This window comes from Anomaloglossus baeobatrachus, chromosome 6 (genome assembly GCF_048569485.1).
Source record: "Anomaloglossus baeobatrachus isolate aAnoBae1 chromosome 6, aAnoBae1.hap1, whole genome shotgun sequence".
Classification (NCBI taxonomy): Eukaryota; Metazoa; Chordata; class Amphibia; order Anura; family Aromobatidae; genus Anomaloglossus; species Anomaloglossus baeobatrachus.
This window is the reverse complement of record NC_134358.1, coordinates 359,831,998-359,856,431: the sequence shown is the minus strand read 5'-3', so window position 1 is coordinate 359,856,431 and position 24,434 is coordinate 359,831,998. Positions and strand designations below refer to the sequence as shown.

The 24,434-nt window shown below is 43.2% G+C and overlaps 1 protein-coding gene across 3 annotated transcripts in view; it reads left to right on the top strand.

Annotated features, from left to right (window-relative positions):
* VWC2 (von Willebrand factor C domain containing 2) overlaps positions 1–24,434 on the top strand; it is a 2,156,493-nt gene that overhangs the window by 154,773 nt on the left and 1,977,286 nt on the right. For all 3 annotated transcript variants that reach the window (XM_075316551.1, XM_075316550.1, XM_075316552.1), the window contains exon 2: positions 7,051–7,816. In XM_075316551.1, the coding sequence (XP_075172666.1) occupies positions 7,118–7,816 (699 nt within the window). In that variant the 5' untranslated portion in view covers positions 7,051–7,117. The remainder of the gene's footprint in view (positions 1–7,050; positions 7,817–24,434) is intronic.

Genomic DNA, 24,434 nt, shown 5'->3' with positions numbered 1-24,434 from the left:
TGTGGATTATAGATTGTACATACTATTTATGAGACAGTAACACTCTGGTCTCAATTATTGTTATTTTAGTGGGGTTACTCCTGCTGAATGTATATTCGTGCTGTGGATCACTAACATATACATCATATACAGGACAGCTTTCTCCTTTGTCTCAACGGGTGTTATTCCGGTAGGGTTATTACTACCGGATATACAGTGTCCTTAACTGGGTAATGATAGGAGCCTAAACATTAGCTCCAATTTTTGGTTGGTTTTACAACCGTTTATGTTGTGTGGTATAAGAATTTTTTTTAACTTAGATATTAAAAGTTACATTTTAATTGTGATCACAATTGTTTAGTACCTTTTGCTTTGCTGACTATCTGATTAATTGGTAAGCAACGACACATCCTTATTCTATTCATATTTATTGTAATGGCAGGCTTTCTCACAACTGGCCTCGATATGGGTAACTGGGCACACGAGGCCAAGGATATTTTTTCGGAGAAAGATTTCTCGCAACCCAAATACACTCCTACCTACACTGCTGCCTTCAAAGAGCTCACTAGAGTATATAAAAATTAAATTACGTCCTGGTGGGAGGTTCAGAGTCTTGAAAATTATATAAAATCTGACATTGTTCCTCGCCATCTTAGAATTTCCCTTCTTCCAGGCCTCAGATATAAGAACTCTACGCTGTTGGATAAATGGGAGAGAGAGGCCACCAATAGCTCTGTACAGTTTATGAAGTTATTATTGGAGGAAGAGAGATCCACACTATCTGTTCTTTCAACTCAATTGAAGGAGCAGATTGAAATTACAAAAATTTTTTCCAGTGAACCGGACTTTTCCTCTAAGGAAGCATCTCTACAGGGTCAATTGGAGAGGGTATAGTATCACTTAAAGGAACGCAAGCATAGATATTTCGTCCGAGACCTGCAGGAATTCAAGGATAGGAGGGCATACCTTTTTTCCACCTCCAGGAATACTCCTGCTGGTCTTGAAACTGACTTTTCTTTGACTGATACTGAGGCCTCGGATAGTGAAAAACGTAACAAGAACTCTAGAGGAAGGCAGCGTGGTAGAGGAGGGAGAGGAAGGGGTAGGGGGTTTTATAACGACAACTCAGGAGTGTGTTTTTTAGACCAGGGGTATTACCTGAGAAGCCAATCGCGCCCGTCCAATCAGACAGACAACCACAGGTCCTGAATTTATCTTCACGTGCTTTGACTGCCGAGGAGATGTGCGTGCTGAGCAAAGGTCTTTCCTTTGTTCCCACTTCAGACTTCCAATTATTTGATAGTATTAAAGACCTACATTTATTTGCTAGGAAGCTGAAGTGGCACAAACATTTTGTTAAGAAAAACGCACTAGTAAAGAATTGGGGGTACCTGAGGCCCTTTTGGGAGACATACGCTTGCTTTACCATTTGTCAGACGTAGACCCAATCCTTTGTGGCGAAGGTCCGTTTACTTCTCTTAAGAACAAAAGCAGCCGTATGCCTCCTAATCTGTTTGATCAGTCCACGATAGATGTTTTTGTTGAGCAAGTCTCAATGGATTTTGAAAATTTGGCCCGCCAGAAAAAACGCAAAATGTTTAATTTGACCAGATCAGAAGTGATGGCCTTGCAGACCCTGGAACGAGACCGCTCGATCATAATAAAACGTTCAGACAAAGGGGGCAATATAGTGGTACAGGACTTGGAGGACTATAGGAATATGTGTTTGACTATTCTTGATAACAACAGTAACTATAAGAAATTGAAAAACAACCCTCTCAATGAACTTAAAGCAGAACTTAAAGTACTTCTATCAGAAGGTTTGGAAGCCAAACTCATAGACAAAAATGAATATGATTTCCTTTTTCCTCCGCATCCTACACTGGCCACTTTTTATTGTCTCCCCAAGGTTCATAAAGGCCTCGCACCCCTTAAAGGCAGACCAATTGTGTCTGGGGTGGGAGGCCTTTGTCAGAACATTGGCACCTATCTTGATCATATCCTCAAACCTTTTGTGAGTGCCTTGAATTCATTCACTTTGGATTCGACGGATTTTTTGAGGAAGATTGAAGATGTGGTGCTGGATGACGATACCATCTTGTGCTCGGTTGATGTGGAGGCTTTGTACTCTTCGATCGTGCATGAGGATGGATTGAGAGCGGTGGAATATTTTTTGAAGGGGCGCGGCTGTCACTTCGCGAGACATAATGCGTGTTTAATCAGACTGCTCTCTTTCTGTCTCATGAAATTTTTTTTTCTTTTTGACGGGTTCTTCTTCCACCAACTCAGGGGCACGGCCATGGGTTGTCCATGTGCACCATCTTATGCCAACTTGCTCCTGGGTTGGTGGGAAGAGAACTTTATTTTTGGGGAGGATTCCCCTTATGATTTGGACAGGATTGTGCTATGGACCCGCTACATAGACGACGTGTTCGTGCTATGGCGGGGTACCAAGGAGACGTTTTTACAATTTGTCTCCGAGATCAATCACAATCCTCTCGGGTTGGGCTTCACAGCCCAATGTGATGAGAGAGAGCTATCTTTTTGGACATTCTGGTGACAAAAAATGTTGATGGAACCTTAACGACCAACACATTCCATAAACCCACTTCCTCCCATGCACTTCTACGCTGGGAGAGTAATCACCCTCTACCTCTTAGGGCAGGCATCCCCAAGGGACAGTATCTGCGGGCACGACGGAACTGTTCTACCCCCTTAAACTTCTCCCGACAAGCGGAAGATCTACGCAATCGGTTTAGGGAAATGGGATACCCGGATCACGTCCTTTCGAAAGCCTACCAAGCGGCACAATCTAGGGAAAGATCTAGCTTATTAGTCCCCTCGCACAAAAAGAATGAGACAATGGACGGTAAATTTCGTTTTATCTCTACCTTCACCAATGGGTCCGCCGAAATACGCAAGATTCTGGAACGGCATTGGCCAATCCTGAGAATGGACGTGGACATTGGTGATGTGGTAGGAAGCCATCCAAAGTGCACTTATAAGAGGGGCCGCTCTATCGGTGATAGGGTAGTCCACAGCCACTTCATTCGCCCGAAAGAGAACACTTGGCTACGAACTGAGCTTAGGGGGTGTTTTAGATGTAAGGGGTGCGTTGCATGCCCGCACATTGAGACCGGAAGGACCTTCTCTAGGTCGGTTACTGGTCATTCCTTTGACATCAGGAATTTTATAAACTGTCGCTCGAAGGGCGTTATCTACAAAGCGAGATGTGGCTGTGGACTTGAATATGTAGGCAAGACGAGGAGGGAGTTCAGCAGACGGGTGGGGGAACACCTCAGAGATATAGCCAACAAGAGGGATACCCCCCTAGCGAAACATATGGAAGTTATGCATAATGGTGACATCTCAGGTTTGACCTTCATGGGGATCGATCTCATAAACTATCCGACCCGAGGTGGGGATTGGGATCGGTTGATCCTCCAACGGGAGTGTAAATGGATTTACACATTGAAGACCCAGACACCGTTGGGCCTTAATGAGACACTTACTTTTGGGTGCTTCCTGTAGTACCTAGGGCCATGTTAGGGACTCTCAGGGATAGCCACCGTGGAGCGGGGGCACCCGGTACTTTAAGGTGTTGTTACACTCCGTAGGTAGGTAGCGTATTGATAGGGCTGAGTAGGGATTACTACAGGGGGCCCTTACATGAACATCCCGTTTGAATAAAAATTCCCCCCTCCCCTTCCCTGTTAAACCCCTGTATGGGTATTTTATTTGCCACTTGCCTCGTGTCCGTGTCGTCTGTACCTATTGTGGGTGCCTGCCTGAATCCAATTTGTGTGTCCTTGTGTTATTTAGGACAGCTTTAGTATTTTCAATTCCTCCCTACATTACAAACGTTAATCCAACCCCCCCCCCGCCAAGCTCATTTTACATGCCATGCCCTCTTTTTAAACATCATAGCACCTTCTCATTATAGTGATTCTTATGTGGCAAGCTTTTAGCCCAGATAATGTTTAGGTGGGCGTAAACTGTATATACGGCTCCGGTTCTATCATAGCTATGGGCGTTCTATGTACACTGTGACAGCGGTCCTTGTGACCGGTCATGTGATACGGAAATGGGTGGTGCCTTAGTGACGTCCTGGTTCGGTGCTGTGTCATGCGCCCGGATGTGCGCCGGGTAATTCCACGCGGTTCCGGTCACGTGGCGCTGTGGTAAAAGACAGGATGGGTGGCGCCGGCTTGATGTCACATGAGCGGATCACATGACCGCTATGTGCGCCGGGTAATTCTGTGTAGTTCCGGTCACATGGCACTACGAGCAATAATGAGATGGGCGGTGCCGGCATGATGTCATGGATCACATGATCGCCATATGCGGGGACGTCACTGAGGGACGGTTCTCCGTCTTTGGCGCTGATTGGTCCCTAAGGGCGAGGCTTGTGTGACGTCCACCACCTGTTGTGGTTAGACACCTTGGTGGGCGTCACACCTCTCTGATCATTGGCCTACGGCCGATCAGTCTTGGTAGGGGGATGCTGCCCTTGGTCTGGGGGTGGTAATTATGATAAGTGCGGCGTTCCGCCCACAGGATTTTTAAGGGCGGCAAGTTTGAAAGCCTAGTGCTTTATGCCAGCCCGGACACAGTATGTTGGATGTCCGTCTTCTTAATGAAGGTAGGTAGGAGATCCTTTTGAGAATGCTCTGCGAACTCTTTAGTGAATCTTTGCATTGTTTTAGTCTGATTATACTGTTTATCTTTGCAGCTGTAATTTCTTGACCACAGTCCCCTGAGGATTAAGATAAATTAAGAAACGTGTCGGGAGGTCTAAGAAAGTATCAGGTCAGATTGTTGCCAGCTAAGGGGTATTGTGAGGCTGATTGGCCCCCCCCTGTTACTGGACAACTAATTTTTTGCTTCATTCTTTACAGTGAGACCTTATTATGGTTAATTATCGCTGTGGATTATAGATTGTACATACTATTTATGAGACAGTAACACTCTGGTCTCAATTATTGTTATTTTGGTGGGGTTACTCCTGCTGAATGTATATTCGTGCTGTGGATCACTAACATATACATCATATACGGGACAGCTTTCTCTTTTGTCTCAACGGGTGTTATTCCGGTAGGGTTATTACTACCGGATATACAGTGTCCTTAACTGGGTAATGATAGGAGCCTAAACATTAGCTCCAATTTTTGGTTGGTTTTACAACCGTTTATGTTGTGTGGTATAAGAAAAATTTTTAACTTAGATATTAAAAGTTACATTTTAATTGTGACCACAATTGTTTAGTACCTTTTGCTTTGCTGACTATCTCTCTACCAATCTGGGCCTCAAGTGATTCGGTATTCCCTTGATCCCAGTGCCGGTATGGTGACCTGGTGATCTTTACTACCATGCACCTGTCTGTAGTTGGTGAGTCCCCTTGGCCTGAAGCATTTTGGGGTCCCCTCCTGTTGTCACAGTCCTGGTCCGTACGGCAGGCAGCTTGAACCTCTCTTGGGTCAGACCTCTGTTCCCATTGGTGAGGAACCCTGATGATTCCCTCACTGGGCAGATTTATCAGGTGAGCTTGAAGTGTCTTCCTGAACTCTAGGGCTCTGCACCCCACCGGTTCTCGTTCCAGTGAGCATTCACACTGTACTCTCCCTGGCAACTGTACTCCTTTAACCCAATAAGTCACTTCCCACTCTCTGTCTCAACACCGACTTCTGACTGACTGGATGTCTTACTGACTGGTCATCTTCCGACTAAAGGGGGCTTTACATGTTGCGACATCGCTAGCGATTGCTAGCGATGTTGCGAGCGATAGCACCAGCCCCCATCGTTCGTGTGAAATGTGGTGATCGCTGCTGTAGTTAACAATATCACTACGGCAGCATCACACGCACATACCTATTCAGCGACGTTGCTGTTGCTGCCGAACAATCCCTGCTTCAACGAGGAGGTGCGTTCGGCGTCACAGAGATGTCACAAAATGGCCATCCAATAGAAGAGGAGGGGAGGAGATGAGCTGTCGGTACATGCCGCCCACCTCCTTCCCGCCTTCTTTTGCCGGTGGACGCAGGTAGGATGATGTTCGTCGTTCCTCCGGTGTCACACACAGCGATGTGTGGTGCCGCAGATACGAAAAAGAGCGACGTGTCAACGATCAACGATTTTTGCTGTTTTCTCGATCGTTGATTGTCGCTCCTAGCTGTCACACGCTGTGATGTCGCTAACGATGCCGGACGTGCGTCACAAACACCGTGACCCCGACGATATATCGTTAGCGATGTTGCAGCGTGTAAAGCCCCCTTTACTGTCTGACAATATGTCTGTCTCCCATCCACATCATTGACTAGCCCATTCTCATCCCAGGTTTCTGACTAGTGGATTGGATGAGTCCTGACCAATAGGTGACCATCCATCAGTTCCATCGCTAGCCTGTTCCCCAGTCTGAGGAAAAAGGGCGTGGATGTGAGTGTTTGGATGTTTTTTACCGCCATTAGTCTTCCAGGAATCCGGGGTTAAATGCAGTATCCTGTGGCACCTGACACTCAGGGGAGCCACACATATGCCTTTTATACTGCCCTATATATTTGCTTTTGACATAAGGCAATCACCATAAGGGATTAGATTTCATATTAATTTGTATTTACGTACTGTATATAATCTATATATTCTACATGTTCACAATCTATTCCATTTTTAATATCCTATAATTTTCTTTTATTTTAATGACATTCAGACATTGGACGTTCAAAACTTGAAATATATGTATTGTCTCTACAGCACCAAGATGTACTTTGCTATCATTTTCATAAGTGTTGTGATATATTTGTTGTACAAATTGAATTCTCCACACTTGCACCATAAAGAAAGTGTGCAGTGTACTCTCTGATACTGTAGAAATAGCTACTAGAACTGAGAAGAATTTACTGAAATGTTTTGTAAAAAGAGGGCAAGTTGACACGTTAAAGCTCATTGCTCTATGCATGGATTATGTTAATGTTTTAGCGCTTTAGCTTTACAGTATAGAATTTTTAAATTTGTCATTGATGACAATAAATCTATATGATAATAAATAAACTAAACATAAACTTTTATATCATGCAGAGACTTGAATTTCAAGCCACCCATCAACATTGAATGAAGGAGCTCAGACCTGGTGTTGTGCTAGGAAATGCCAAGCTCCGCTGTAATGGCAATTGGAGCTCTTTCCAGCTCTCTTCTTGTAACATGTTGCCTCATGGTTGCCCTATGCAACCCTACCTTACGTGTCCAGAATCTTACACAGACACAGGGGCACGAACAATTGAAAAACAGTCAAGAAAAGAGGGACTATACAGTTCAACACATTCAGAATCAAACCAATTTTGGTTTAGTAAATGAGAACAAAATTCAAAAGGATGAATCTATGAAAAACTGGAAAAATTCAGCTAACAAAACTATTTTAAACAAAGATTTTTTGACTAGACAAAAACTAATTTTGACTACTCAGACTATGAGTACTAAATCAGGGACTGCTACACAAATGCAATCGGATGTGGTTCAAGACCAGCCTGGTGAAGAAGCATCTCTTCTGGATATTTCAACAACACAGGAAGCTCTAGAGGAATATGCCTACCCAGATTATCGGGGGAAAGGTTGCGTGGATGAAAGTGGTTTTGTATATGCCATTGGGGAAAAATTTACACCTGGCCCTTCAGCCTGCCCATGTCGTTGCACAGAAGAAGGGCCCCTTTGCATTCAACCAGAGTGCCCAAGGTTACACCCACGTTGTATTCAAGTTGACAACAGTCAGTGCTGCCCCCAGTGTAAAGAAAAGAAAAATTACTGTGAATTTCGAGGGAAAACCTATCAATCCTTAGAAGAATTTATGGTAAGTCAGATTGCTTAAAGAAGTTTAATAGTATAATTCATTAACTATACTATATTTACTAAAATTAAGTTACTGCTTTTATGTCTTATAATTCCATGCAGCTATCATCTTATTGTTGATCTTATTCATTCGTATTAGGATGTAAATTGTGTTTTCTGAAGTTAAAGCTGACTCATTTGCCGTAAAGAGTTTGTCTGGCCTTGGGTTACAGTCTGCAGTCATTGCAATTAACATACTTTCTGCCACATTGCGGCTAGATATTTCATTTAGGCAGCTCTCATCTAATAGGCAACAGACCGCCTATATGCAGATGGCAAACCTGCTGTCATGAGCCCGCTGCTCTCAGCGCCAGCACTAGAGTGTGCGCCCTGTGAGGATTTACAAGTCTGCAGTCACAGAGTGACGTGTACCCTAAGGCCGAACAACCCCTTTAAAATATTTGTGCCTGTTGCAAGATGATTGGATCATGATTATCAATAAATCAATACAATTATGTTGTTGTTGCACTGGAATATAGCACTTTTTGATATATGTGTTGTTGAACAACAACCGATTGAAACAGTTGCAATGTAAAATATTGGTAACATAAGTAATAAGAAGAGGGGTGGATTCAGACCAACTTAGACTTTCTTTAGGATATGCTTGGATTATAGCAAAACAAAAAGAAAACAACCATCATTGAGGTGAAAAAACCCTGGTCAAAGATATCATTAAAAATATGACGCCCAATTACACCATATAAACTGAATACTTTACTGAAAAGATCTTGCAACCTTCATAAGGATGCTGCATTTACTTTGAAAATCCTCAAATAATCTGTATTATCCTTTATGAAACTTTAAATGCTTCTTCCCCACTAACTGGATTTACAGTCCCTCGTTGTCTTCTATCATCATACTGCTGATATCTAACACTGCTCATTGAAAGATGCAACTGTCAGTTCTGCAGGGTGGGTAGAGGCTGAATAAATATGGATTATTGAGCTATTTCATTTGATAGCCAGACTCATAAAAAGCTCATCTTTATGTCTGAATTCTATAGCTGTTATTACAGGGATTTGCACAGTAAATACACTAACTTCATCAGATCTAGGAAATCTGTTTAAAAGGGTTGTCTGACACTGAAGACAAAATCTAAGGAATGGAACTTATCAAAATAACAAACACAGGCATGCTTACTTTCAATTAACTCTGTGGATTTAGTGCATGGCCCTCTGGAAGACTTGTTTATTTCCATCCAAATATCACCTCTGAAACCTGTGATTGGCTGCAGTGGTTAGGTGACTAGAAGAGTTTTGTGAAAGAAACATCAAATGATGTAATCTTCTAGTTACCTGTTCCCACATGTAAAGCATGGATATGGAGTGAGCTCAGCAGCAGTGCTCTCCTTATGACCACCACCTATCAACTTTACATTACAGTTCACACTGCTTCAATGGCAGTCCATGCCCGTGGCAGATCATGTCTTCCAGATAACAGTCAGTAGATGATTGACAGCAGGAAGTGGCATCGTAAGCGTGCTGGTTGGTACTTTGATAGCTTGAACCCAAAATTTGACATCTGCATAAATTATCATTTGTTCGCTGCCAAAGGCAGAACCCACGTGAGACTGACAGGTAAAATGCACTGCAATACAGAAATAGAAATGTAATGTATTATGCTAACGATTAAATCACTGTATTCCAGTACTATAGTGGAAAGAAACAAAAAGTACAAAGAAAAATGTTGTATTAAAAAAAAAAATAAACATTAAAATAAAAATATATAAAATCACTTCATTTCTTGTTGAAAAATATTTAAAAACAAAATGCAAAAAGCAAAAAAAAAAATAACTTTTTGTTAATAACACATATATAATAAAGTGATATATAGAATCATAATATCATCCTGCAATCTAAATTTACTACTAACCTAAATTACAATATGGGTGGCTTTACATGCTACGATATCAGTACCGATATCGCTAGCATGCGACTCGCCCCCATTGTTTGTGCGAAACGGGCATATCGCTGTCCGTCGCGCACAAAATAGCGCACCCGCATCACACATACATACCTGAATAACAATGTCGCTGTGACCGGCGTACCGCCTCCTTTCTAAGGGGGCGGTCTGCTCGGCGTCACAGCGACGTCATTGAGCGGCTGCCCAATGAAAGCGGAGGGGCGGAGATGAGCGGAACGAACATCCCGCCCACCTCCTTCCTTCCGCATTATGGCCGGCGGCAGGTAGGAGATGTTTCTCGTTCCTACGGGGGTCACACACAGCGATGTGCACTGCTGCAGGAACGAGGAACAACAACGGGAAAGCAATAGTATCGATAATTGGGAGCGGACCCCCATGTCAACGAGGAGCGATTTTGGATGTTTTTGCATCGATCCAAAATCGCTCCTTGGAGTCACACACTACAAGATCGCTACAGCGACCGGATGTGTGTCACAAATTCCGTGACCCCAATGAGATCGCTGTAGCAAAATCGTAGCGTGTAAAGACTGCTTATGTCTCATAAAAGCAATTTTCAGAATCATTAGGATAAGTAAAAGCATTCCAGAGTTACTACCTCATAAATTGACATCTCAGATCTGAAATAAGAGGGCCTTGTCAGAAAGGCCAAAACTGGTCGTAACAGGACTGGATTAATGGAACCTGTCATTCTGTATATGCAGTCCGATCTGTGATTAGCATATTTTACAGTGGAAGGAGCTAAACAGATTGATTTATTGTATATATATGTATAAGTATATTTCTAAAGAGTGACATGAATTTCTCACCATATCTCAGTAACTACCCATTCAATCCATGCAGGGAAAGAAATCAAACCATAAATGTCCATACATTAAGTTACAGTTGAAACCAGACGTTTACATACACTATCTAAATAGACACATCTGCATGTTTTTCTCACTATCTGACATGAAATCAGAATAAACTTTTTCTAATTTAGGTCAATTAGGAACCAAAATGATTTATATTTGTCAAATGCAAAAATAATGAGAGAGAGAGAGAGAGAGAGAGAGAGAGAGAGAGAGAGAGAGAGAGAGGGAATGTTTTAAGGCATTGTTATTCTGCAAAGTCAAAAGTTTACATACGCTAAGAGTACTATCTTTAAACAATATGGGACAGCCCATATGATGATGTCATGCCTTTAGAAGCTGCTGATAGGTTTATTGCATTTGGGATAATTAGAGATCCACCTGTGGATGTATTTTAATGCACACCTGAAACACACTGCTTCTTTGTGTAGCATCATGGGAAAGTCAAAAGAAATCAGCCAATATCTCAGGAAGAGAATTGTGGACTTGCACAAGTCTGGTTCATTCTCGGGTGCAATTTTCAGATACCTGAAAGTGCCTGGTTCATCTGTGCAAACAATTATTCGCAAATACAAACAAGATGGGAATGTCCAGCCATCATACTACTCAGGAAGGAGATGAGTTTTGTATACCAGAGATGAATGTGCTTTGGTCAGACATGTGTATATCAACTCAAGAACAAAAGCAAAATACCTTGTGAAGATGCTGGTGGAAGCTGGTAAGATTACATCATTATCCACAGTGAAACGAGTACTGTATCAAAATGGGCTGAAAGGCCACTCTACCAGAAAGAAGCCATTACTCCAAAAGAAACATAAAACCCAGATTAATGTTTGCTAATGCACAGAGGAACAAAGACCTTCATTTTTGGAGACGTTCTGTGGGCTGACGAAACTAAAATTGAACTGTTTGCCATAATGACCATCGTTATGTTTGGAGGAAAAAGGGAGAAGCTTTAAAGCCTAAAAACACCATCCCAACTGTGAAACATGAGGGTGGCAGCATCATGTTGTGGGGTTGTTTTGCTGCAGGAGGGACTGGTGCACTTCACAAAATAGATGGAAGATTATGTGGTATTACTAAAGCAACATCTCAAGACATCATCTAAGATATTAAAGCTGAGCTGTAATGAGTTTTCCAAATGGACAATGATCCGAAGCATACTGTCAAAGAGGTTACAAAGTGGTTTAAGGATAACAAAGTCAATATTTTGGAGTGGTCATCACAAAGTCCTGATCTCAATCCAATTGAAAATTTATGGGTAAAGATGAAAAGGCAGGTGAGAGGCAACCTACAAGCATGGCTCAGTTACACCAATTCTCTCAGGAGGAATGGGCCCAAATTCTTACCAACTATTGTGAGAAGTTTGGGGAACAATATCAAAAACATTTGACGAAAGTCATACAGTTTAAGGGCAATGGTACTAAATATTAATGACATGTATTTAAACTTTTAACTGCAGAAAGTAATAAAAATGCCTTAAAACATTCTCTCCAACAATCACTCTTGGGGCCATAATCCAAAAGTGAAATGAACATAATTTCACAATTATACCAGGCACGGCCAGGTGTTCCCTGCTATCAGACACAGGAGTGAAAACAATTATCAAAAAATGTATTCAAGAGCCAGGAACTACCCATGGAGAGATACAGAAAGAACTGGAATTGGCAGGTACAATTGTTTCAAAGAAAATAATAAGTAATGCATTTCAGTCTCCATGACCTATAAGCACACTCCATTGCTGAACAAAAAGCATGTTGGTTGCCATGTAGCACAGGGTAATGTGATGACTCCTGTTACTATCATGATGTAGTTCCTGTTACACCCGACAGAGGAGCAGCTGTAACAGCAACGCAGCATTTCTCCTGATCAGAGCAATGCTGCTCTGATCAGTAGAAATGAATCAGCGATCAGATTGCTGATCCTGGTCGCCCCTTATGGGGACTGGTAAAAAAAGTTTTAAAAAATAAAAAAAATAAAAGTTCAAATCACCCCCTATTCAAAACTAAAGGGTTAAAAACATACACATATTTGATATTGCCGCATTCAGAAATGCTCGAGCTATGAAAATATCAAATTAATTAATCTGATCGGTTAACATCATAGCGTCAAAGAAATCCAAACGCCAAAATTATGTTTTTTTCTCGTCACAAATTTTGCGCAAAATGCAATAACAGGCGATCAAAACTTAGCGCAAAAATTGTACCATTAAAAATGTCAGCTCGAGATGCAAAAATAAGCCATTTCAAAAAGTGAAAATGCTATGGGTCGCGAAAAATGACACAAACAGTGTGCCACTTTTTTTTGGATAAACTTCTGATTTTTTTTAACACTTTAGATAAAAGAGATAAAAGTAAACCAAAAATGTTTGTGTCCAAGAACTCGTACCGATCTGAGGCATCACACCAACATATCAGTTTTACCATATAGTGAATACTTTGAATAAAATACCCCAAAACAAATCATGCAATCGCACTTTTTTTGCACTTTTTCCACACTTGGAATTTATTTGCTATTTTCCAGTACACTACATGGTAAAACTTATGATTTCATTTAAAAGTACAACTCATCTCGCAAGAAAACAAGCCTTCATGGCAATATTGAAGGAAAAATTAAAAAAGTTAGGGGTCTCGGAAGATGGGGAGAAAAAAAACGAAAAAAATGGAAACTCTCCCGAGGGTGAAGGGGTTAATTTATGGACATCTTTAATTTAATTTTTTTGCCTGTGTAGATTGGATGTTTGTTTTTTTTATCAACATTTGGTGAGAAATTCATGTCAATAGCAAGTTTAGAAATATATTTACTTTTAAAATTGGTGACATGTTCAATACTTATTTCACCCGCTGTATCTTGAATTTTATAAATTGTAGACACTGCTCTTTCTAAACGTAGAAGTGTAGTTGATCGAATCGATTTGTTGCAAATTGAATTAGAGTCAAATTTCCTAAAATCTCAGTTCCTGGCAAATTCAAACATTGAACAATTCTATTTGCGAGAATCAACGAAAAATGACCATCATCATTTTACACATTGTAGTACATCGCATTAGTCACAGATTATGTGGGCTTCTCAAAAATATATTGCAGCTATCACATGGAGCATCACCAACCAGTGGAGACAATGATACCTCATTTGTTTGATGGTGGTACCCCGTCACAACTAGTGATGGGTGAACCTGAACTGTAAAGTTCAGGGTCCATGCCAAACACATAGTGTTCGTGAACACAGTTCTGAACACAAGTTTTCCTGGGAAGCTCGTGTTACAGTTTGGGTCCAGTCCGGGTCCAGGGGCTGTAAAGAAAAGCACATTAGTAAAAAAAAATTATAATTGTACTTCCTGGTCCCTCAACGCATCCTGCAGATTTTGTCTCCCAGCCGCTTCTGCTTCAGGGTCCGATCTTTAACTTCCGGTGGTATTCACTGCACTGCTCGTCACTCAACAATTTTCGTTTTTTTTCGTCCGTGTTCGTGGTGAAGACAGGGTTCAACTGAGTCCATGAGGAATGGACTCGATTGAACTTTGACTGTTACTATGCGAGTCTCGCATCGGTATCAACCGGCACGGCGCACACTCTCCTTACAGGAGCGGGTAGGCTGCATGTATTTCCATGCAGCTGAGGTGCTCCTTTCAGGAGAGTGTGCGCTGTGCTGGGTGATACCGATGCTAGACTCACAGGAGTCATACACAAGCCTCAGCAGTGCACTCGGGTGAAGTCTCTGACATCTGAAGATGCTCGCCCGCTTTTGGACTATGTTAGAGGTTTTTTGGTGGTAATAAAATAGCAGACAATTACAGATGCTGTCAAAGAATGGGCATCTGTGATTGGATGCTGGAGTAACCTGAAACCAGCCCCTACATTCTGGCATCTAGAATATATGGGCAGATTCCAGGTTACTCAAACAGCCAATCAAAGACACCCATTCTGCGTGACAGCATCTGAGATTGGCTGTTGGATCCCTCACATATATAGTAGTCTAAAAATAAATAATTAAAAAAAAATGATGAAGCACTCCACGGTATTTTTCATTCTCAGTGCAGATGAAGCGGACAGCTACCGGCTGCAACCCCCATCTGCCTGGCTTTACCTTGGCTAGCAATCAAAATACAGGGAAGCCCATTATTTTTTTTATTATTATTTAAAAAAAAATAAAAATGCATGGGTTCCCGCTGTATTATGATAGCTAGTCAGGTAAAACCAGGCAGCTGGGGGCTGGGATTCTCTGCAGCCCACAGCCGCCCCTGGAAATGGCACATTGTTTCGTAGCGCCATTTCCAGGTGCTTTATCCGACTTATTCAGCAGCCCCGATGGTGTTGGCATGCTGGGTGATAAAGGGACTAATACCAGCTTTGTATTCTCAGCTGGTACTAAGCCCGAAATTCATGGTGGCACGCCAAATTAGACATGGCTACCATGAACTTCTAGTAAACAGTAAAAAGAAAAACACAATACATAGAAAAAAATTTTTTATTAGAAGTAAAACAAAAAAACCTTTAGAGACTCCATCTTTATTATCAAAAAATCCTTTGTCTGATGTAGTCCACAGGGAGCGCAATCTCAGCTCTGCTTCATTGCTCTGTACAGACAAATGTCTATACAGAGCGAGAAGCAGGCTGACACTGAGGGTATGATTCCACTTGCATATGACTCCTGCGAGTCTCGCATCGGCAACACCCAGCATCACACACACTCTCCTGACAGGAGTGCCTCAGCTGCATGGAAATACATGCAGCCGACCCGCTCCTGTAAGGAGAGTGTGTGCCGTGCTGGGTGATACCGATGCGAGACTCGCATAGTGACAGTCAAAGTTCAATCAAGTCCATGGCTCATGAACTCAGATGAACCCTGATGACACCGCAAACATGGCCGAAAACAGCCGAAGACTGCCGAGTGATGAATAGTGCAGTGAATATCCCCAGAAGTTAATGATTTTACCCGGAAGCAGAAGCGGCCGGGAGACAGCGGCTGAGCAGGTCTACAGTATGCGTCACAGGATCGGTAAGTATAATGACAATGTTTATTATTAACTATGTTCTTTATTTTAAAGACCCCAGCCCAGGTTCGGATGCAAGTTTGCGTTATCTCAGAACCCGAACTAGAACTTTACAAAAAGCTTGGGCGAGTCTCCTGAACACGAACATCGGGGGGGTTCGCCCATCACTAGTCAGAACCTCTTACTGTGCATATTTCTGAGGTACTTTAAACATTAAAATTAGTAGCGTACACAAGTAGGAAACCTCAGAATATTAGTTACCTTACTTTAGGACAACTAAACTACCTCTAATTTATTTTCTAAGAATCACATTTTTGAAAAATATGTTTAATCTGGCAAATTTGAATTCAAAAGATTCAATCATCTCTATTCACTGTATAGGTCACTTTACACTCTACGATTTATCTGACGATATGTCGTCGGGGTCACGGTTTTCCGTCATCGTTAGCGATGTCATTGCGTGTGACACCTACGTGCGACTCCGAACGATCGCAAATAGGGTGAAAATTGTTGATTGTTGACACGTCGTTCAGTTTCAAAATATTGTTCGTCGTTTGGAACGCAGCAGACATATTGCTACGTTTGACACCCTGCCAACAATGAACAACATCCACATGACCGCCTTGGTCAAACAATATATCACTGAATGATGTAGCGTCATTTGTGAGATGTGTACGTGTGACCACTGCAAAACGACCTATGAGCGATCTCGGCAAATCGTAACAATGATCTGGGCATGTCACATCGCTAACGAGATCGCTAGTGATATCGTTGTGTGTAAAGCAGCCTTATCACATTTTATCTACTCATCAGTGGCTCCATTTTTGATTACATCTGATGCCTTGAAAAATGTGATTTGGATGTTTGCACTGATGAAGCCATTGCTTTTAATGAGACAGATGGAGTCATATACTATTTTGGAAATAATTTTCATATAGTAAGTCTATTTGCATCTTGCATCATTAAGATCAATGTGACCAATTCATCAAACGTTTACATCATCTGCATAAAAAGCTTTGAAAAGTCTCATAATCTTGGTGCAACTCGAGACTGCGCTGAAATTTTGTGGCTTTTGGTGTTCTCACACCATTTATTTCAAAGCTTCTTCATGAATCAGGAGTTTCTGATTTTAGCACATCTCCTTAACACCAGTCTTGAGGAATTGGGCCCAATGTCTTATTCAGAGCAAATGTCTGAATTTCGCTTTTTCGGGCTTTACATCTAAGATCCAATGAAGCCAAAGAAGAGTGGGTAAAATGTAATGTGAATATTACCTTAGAAGTCTTGTTAATTTTCATGTTTGGGGATTGAGAGCCTTCCCTGTATGACTTCAAACAGTGATATCTTTTTAACACAAAGAAGGAAGTAAAAAAATAATGAGTTACAAGTCATATGGAATTGTTTTTCCACAAAATAATGAATTAAACTGTTCATCTCTTTTGATCTATAACATGCCATATTCTGGTAATCCCGTATATGCAACATAACACGTGAAGCTAAATGTTTGGTTCTTCAGCCAAAATAAGGAGCAAGGAAAAACATAACAGATGTCACAATTGTTTAACAGTTTTTCCTTTTGGTCATATTGCTTTAATGCCTGCATGGGTTTCAGAGCAGGCATACACTGGTTTCATTGCTCCTCCATTGCATGGACATACATAATCAGCTGATATTGTAGGACATTTGATACCATTGAATGCATATTAATTGCCATAACACAACATAAAGATTGATTTTAAAATCTCTCCCACCTGCAGTATGAAAACTTGGAATTGGTTTGGCCAGAATATGTAAAAAAGATATTTTTTAAGCAAACTTCCTATACATACTAAGTTGTACAATTCCCAGGATTAATTACATATACAGTGCACATACTGGTAAGAGAGCTGAGTAATTTAACAATTTCCTTTGGAGTAAAGCCCTTTGCTGCTGCATTTTACAAGTCACAAATAAAAGCATTACTGACAAATTCCTGACTCCATCTGTATGTATAGCTGGGATTATGTTGTGCTTTTCTGTCTAAGAAAAATGGCATTGTAAATTGTCTATTTGATCCCTGTTGGATTCTCCAGATAAGAAGAAAGTGTAACTCCAGTTACATTTTATACCAATCACACTGCACTTCACTTGCTATGCCTCGCTAACTGGGAAAGCGAATTCTGGAGAGCCCAGGAAATTTATGTTAAAAGTGCAATTTTTCCACAAGATGTGCTTTAAAAAAGTATCTTTAGTTACAGATGAAGAGGAAGAAGCTGGTGTTTGTACTTTAGCCTTCATATTCCAATGTGATCTTCACACAATCTAATAGCTATAAGGACTGGCAAGGCTTCAATAAGAGATTGTCCTCAGGGAAAACAGTGGTCTTCTCTTTCTCTGGGAGACCAGGCACAAGACAGTCTGTGATAATGATCTGAGAAAGAATCTGCTAAATAGATCTGGGCCCATGGTGACCATACAAAGTTCGTCTCCCCAATGCTAGATCCATGATTTCTTTGGTTTGTTTTTATCATGATTTGTATTACAATAAATTAGATCTGAAACAATTTACAGAAATATATTGTTTTAGAATCTGTTTTTACTTTTTGCTTGTGTATATTTTAATCTGTTTTATGCTGGGCTGCAATTCTAAATTCTCCGCATTAAACAGAAATTCAATGGTTTACTTTACAGCAGCCTTATGAACACTAGAAGCTTCAGTCAAAATCAATTTTTTACTTCTCGATTATGTCAGGTCAGTTAAAATGGCATATAAAGAGAGCGGGTTTAGCAGAGGAATTTTGGGAATGCAACTGGGATTTTATACATAATTTCTGAGAGATCCTGGGTTCAAAGATTAAGAATGATAACATTTCAGTCCTGGTCACTGTGCAAGGAAGAAGGGATAAAGTGAACTGTGCCCAGTACTGCCACAAAAATGGCATTAAAGGCAATAAAAAAGACGCTTCACGAAAAACATCTGAAGAGTCTTCTGCTTGAAGACCTCAAAGACATGCACAAATACTAAGACTTGTATACTACACTGTCTGCACTCTGACTTCATGTTAACCACTATGCCATGCTAAATCTACAGCACAGGAGCCCTAGCACCACATTTACCTATAACTCTGAGTACAGCATTAAAGGGAATCTGTCAGTAGGTTTTTGCTACCTCATCTGACAGTAACATAATGTAGGCAAAGAGACTTTGAATCCAAAGGTGTATCACATAGATTACTGGATGCAGTCGTTCTCACAAACTCAAAGAATTTAAATCCAGGAAAACATTACAGCTGAATGAGCTTTTCTGCCCCCATCAGGCTCTCAAGAGATTGTGCATTGAGTGTGAGGTGTCAATCACAGCAGAGGATGTGCCGGACTCCTGTGCACCAGTTATTAAGCCACAGCAATGTTAATCACCAAGTGATAAACCCTTTAGTTTAAGTAAACAATAGCCTGTCCATTCTAGCCGTGCCATCTGTCTCTGGTGGTCTCAGCCTTGCTAGTTACTCTGCTTGTCCGTCTTGGCCATGCCATCTGCCTCACCCAATCTAGTAATCCCAGTTTTGCCAGTGACTGCCTCGCCATCCTGCCCATGCTGTCAGCCTCAGTAACCCTGGTGGTCCCTGTCTACACTAGAGATTAAACCTATGTCCATCCCTGCCCTGGGGGTTCAGCTGTCACAGTCCTAATCTCTGCCTTCAGAGTAGCACCTGGTGCTTGCCTCGCGTTGGGTGCTTAATCAAGCCCCTCCAACTTCAGCTCACCACTTTATCATCTCCAGCGATGAGCATTAGAGATATGTCTTCCTCTGACAAGCTGTGAAGAAATTGAGAAATGGGAGAATAGTCAAGGTGGAAAAGAATGCCTATTCTGACTTCTTCCTGTACACTTTGGCTTGCTTCACAGGGCTCTTGAGTATTTGGAGAATCCTGTTAATCAAGCTAAGTCAAATAGGAAAAAGTCAAGTTCAGCCACCACTATTGGACTTTTCCCATTTTTTAGTTAGTTTTCAAATTGTATTTGCTTTTGGAATGTTAGTAATATGTGTACTAGCACGGCAACTCTCAATAGGTTTTCCACAGGGAAGCTTGGCACTACCCACTTTGCTCAGCAGATCCCAAGAGCTGAGTCAGCAATGGGTGGGTGATAAAGTGTATATGTAGCGCCCCTGAAGCCTTCAAGGAGCTACAAGGTACTGCATCCCCACCAAGATGCAGGGCCTACCCCCAGGGACCCAGAAGACCAATGCCGGTAACAGCAAAAACATTCCAGTTAATCCCTGTTTTATCCCCAAATTCCCAATAGACTGGTACCAGACTAGGGTTGGACCTAATGGATGGCCACTTAGAGATGAAGCCGCTCCAGTCCACTAGACGACCAGGTGGGAGGGGCAGACAGTGGACAGTCAGTGGGTTGAGTTGAGAGAGTTGTCGGTGATGGACAGAGAGCGAGAGGAAGAACTGACATGAGTGTGACGGTGACCTGAGGGCCCAGGTGTGTGTGGTTGTCGGTGGAGTACAGTGGAGTGCTCCCAAAACCATAGCACCAATAGGGTACAGAATCCTAGGTCAGGCAAACGCTCCAGGCAGATCTGATGAAATCTGCACAGTGAGGGGACCATCAAGGACCTCACTGACCTTGAAGTTCGGGACTCAGTAGCAATGGGAGGACCGGGGAACAGGACTAGAGACTCCGACCCCATAGGGTTCACGCTATCGTCATACGACTACCAATGAGAGACTACCAGGAGGGGACCCACAGACGCTCCAAGCCACGGAGACCCACCAACCAAAGACAGGTGCAGGGGAAAGAAGCCAACAGATCACTAAACCGGCACTGGGGCTAATGGGACCAGCGGTCAAGACCAGCCTTCCTTGGGTCACCAGTAGAGATGAGCGAACCGGTCGCGGTTCGGCTCGAGTTCAGTTCGCCAAACGGGCGTCTCGTTCAAGTTTGGTTCGGCAAACGTTCGACGAACCGAACTCGAACCGCATAGGAAACAATGGCAGGCAATCACAAACACATAAAAACACCTAGAAAACACCCTCAAAGGTGTCCAAAAGGTGACAAACAACTCACAACACAACACAAACACATGGGAAAGTGACAAGGACATATACTCATGCGAAAACAAAAGAGCTGGACAAGGAAAAAGAGGAGGAGACACAGATATAGGCATGGCACGCCCTTCTAAAATCATGTAAAACACCGCAAGGTGACTCCAAGCGGAGTCTCCCTTTTTTCCAAAAATTGGGCCCCACACACACCCACCCCTTCAGTGGCAGCACTTGTGCCCCAGTTGTACACTTCACAGCTAGATTTGCATCAAGCACATTCAAAAATACGCCATACTTAACCGTCCCCAGGATGAAACCGGGGTAGGTAGCAAAGTCTTTCCTGATCCCAGCTCTGTGCATCTTGGATCATTTTTAAAAACAATGTAAGCAAGGGTTACTCCAAGCGGAGTCTCCCTTTTTTCCAAAAATTGGGCCCCACACACACCCACCCCTTCAGTGACAGCACTTGTGCCCCAGTTGTACACTTCACAGCTAGATTTGCATCAAGCACATTCAAAAATACACCATACTTAACAGTCCCCAGGAAGGCACGTTCAGAGACAACGCTGGCAGCTGGACACGACAAAATCTCCAAGGCGTAAGTGGAGAGCTCTGGCCATTTTTCAAGATTTGAAACCCAAAATGAGCAAGGCTCCATTTGCAAAGTACTGGCATTGATGTTCATTTGGAGATACTCCTGTATCATCCTCTCCAGCCGTTGACTATGTGTCAGACTTGTTGTCTCTGGTGGCCTTGCAAAGGAGGGTCTAAAAAATTATGAAAAGATTCAATAAAATTGCTGTTACCAGCACCAGATACGGTGCTACTGGTACGGATAGACTGTTGAAGATGACGAGACCGTCCCATGTTTGTCAAGTTACAACTGGGAGATTCACTCCCTGCACCTGCACGGTTGTTTGGTGGAAAAGCCGAGCTAAGATCGAGTAAAAGCTTCTGCTGATACTCATGCATACGTGTGTCCCTTTCTATGGCTGCAATTATGTCACAAAATTTGGACTTCTACCGGGGATCTAATAGTGTGGCAAGCCAGTAGTCATCATCACTTCTAATTTTGACAATACGAGGGTCATGTTGGAGGCAGTGCAGCAAGAAGGCACTCATGTGTCTTGCGCAGCCATGCGGACTAAGTCCACGCTGTGTTTGTGGCATAGAGGTGCTAACCGTTCTTTCTTCCTCTGACATCTCCCCCCATCCTCTTTCAACTGAAATTTGACCAAGGTCTCTCTCATCCGCTGAGTCTTCCATGTCCATGGACAGTTCGTCCTCCATTTCTTCATGTTCTCCTGCACCTTCCTCAACATTTCGCCTTCTACCATGTGCCCTTGTTGATCCCTGTCCCCCATGGTCCCATGCCTGCCGCGTTGGTGATGATGAACGTCTGGACCTTGGTGATGTTGTTGTGTATGAATCCTCCTGTAGTTCCTCCCCTTCCTGTTGTCCCACCCCCTGACTCCGAATAGTGTTTAGCGTGTGCTCCAGCATGTAAATGACAGGAATTGTCATGCTGATAATGGCATTGTCAGCGCTAAACATATTCGTCGCCATGTCGAAACTGTGCAGAAGGGTGCATAGGTCCTTGATCTGAGACCACTTCATCAGGGTGATCTGCCCCACCTCTGTATCTCGTTGGCCTAGGCTATACGTCATGACGTATTGCACCAGGGCTCGGCGGTGCTGCCACAGTCGCTGTAACATGTGGAGAGTCGAATTCCAGCGTGTCGCCACATCGCATTTCAGGTGATGAACCGGCAGGCCGAAAGACTTCTGGAGTGATGCAAGTCGCTCAGCTGCGGCGGTTGAACGGCGGAAGTGAGCAGACCGTTTTGGTGCCCTGGTCAGAAGGCCATCTAGGCCGGGATAGTGTGTTAAAAATTGCTGGACAACAAGGTTCAACACGTGAGCCATACAAGGCACGTGTGTCACCTTGCCCAGGCGAAGGGCCGCACCCAGGTTTGCAGCATTGTCGCACACGGCCTTACCAGGCTGCAGGTTGAGTGGAGACAACCATTTATTAAACTCAGTCTTCAGAGCTGCCCACAACTCAGCCGCTGTGTGACTCCTATTTCCAAGACATGTCAAGCTAAAGACCGCCTGATGCCGTTGCGCTCTGCTGCCAGCATAGTAATGAGGGGTGCGTGATTCCTTCTGCGCGGTGAGAACGCTGGTGGCCTGACCAGGCAGGCTTTGGGCGGAGGTGGAGGACCCAGATGAGGTGGAGGAGGCAGAAGCAGTGGCGGAACTTGGACAGACAGAGGATTGACACACACGTCGTGGGGACGGCAAGACTTGTGCAGCAGACCCTTCACCATCTATCACCATAGTTACCCAGTGCCCAGTCAGCGACATGTAACATCCCTGTCCATGCTTACTGGTCTAAGTATCGGTGGTGAGTGAAATGCACCCGTTCACACACAGAGATTCTCAAGGAAGTGGTGATGTTGTGTGCGACATGCTGGTGTAGCACTGGCACACCTTTCTTAGAGAAGTAGTGGCGACTGGGCATCTGGTACTGGGGCACAGCGACAGACATAAGGTCTCTAAAATCCTGTCTGTCCACCAGGCGGAAAGGCAGCATTTCGGTAGCCAAGAGCTTACAGAGGGATAAAGTCAACCTCTTAGCTTTGTCATGGGTCACAGGAAATGGCCTTTTATTTGTCCACATCTGAGGGACAGAGATCTGGCTGCTGTGTGTAGACAGTGTTGAGTAGGGTGTCCCTGGAAAAATGCAGGTTTGTGAGGAAAGTGCAGGCGTAGACATGATGTTGCCTTCATTCAACGTTGGTGCTATCGATGTCTGAGAGAGCTGTACACACGCACTTGTTTCCCCTTCCAAACCAACGGACGACCTACCAAGCAAACTGCCTGTTGCGGTTACAGTGGTGGAAGTTGTGCGTGAAAAACCAGGTGTGACAGCAGTCCCCACAGTCCTAGAAGATGAAGAGCGCGCAGATGCACTGGAAGGGGCAGGCGGTGGATGGTTCACTCCGCTAGGCCGCATTGCAGCATGGTGAGCTTCCCACTGGGACATATGATATTTATTCATGTGACGATTCATGGAAGAAGTTGTCAAACTGCTGAGGTTTTGCCCTCTACTATTAGAATCACGACAAATTTTACAGATCACATAATTTGGGCGATCTTTTGCTATGTCAAAAAAGCACCAGGCTAAGCAAGGCTTAGAGGGCATGCGACCTGCTGATCCACCCCGACTAGTGCTCAGAGGCACAGTGGGGGCTAAGGATGCAATTGTAGACGTGCTACTAGTACTCTGACTCTGTCCAGGAAGGCGCAAGGTAACTTCGTCATCAGTTGCATCCTCCTCCACCGTTTCTGTTGACCTCCTCGAGGGCCTGACTGTGGGTTGAGAGTAGGTGGGATCTAGAACTTCCTCATCAATTGTTGTGTTTGCACTCCCCTCACCCTCAGACCGAGCCTCTTCTTGCCCTGACCGAATATTTAAGTTGTCATCCCAATCTGGTAACTGCGTCTCATCGTCATCAGTATGTTCCTCATTGTCTATTACAACAGGTGTTTCAGTTTGTGAATAAGGGTCAACATTATTCTCAGAAACTTTGTAATCACGGCCTGAATCTGAGTCACAAAGGTTCTGGGCATCACTGCAGACCATTTCCTGGTCTGTACTCACTGTAGCTTGGGAGCAGACCTCTGATTCCCAGGCTATAGTGTGACTGAACAGCTCTGCAGACTCAGCCATCTCAGTTCCACCATACTGTGCAGGGCGGATGGAGACTTCAGAGC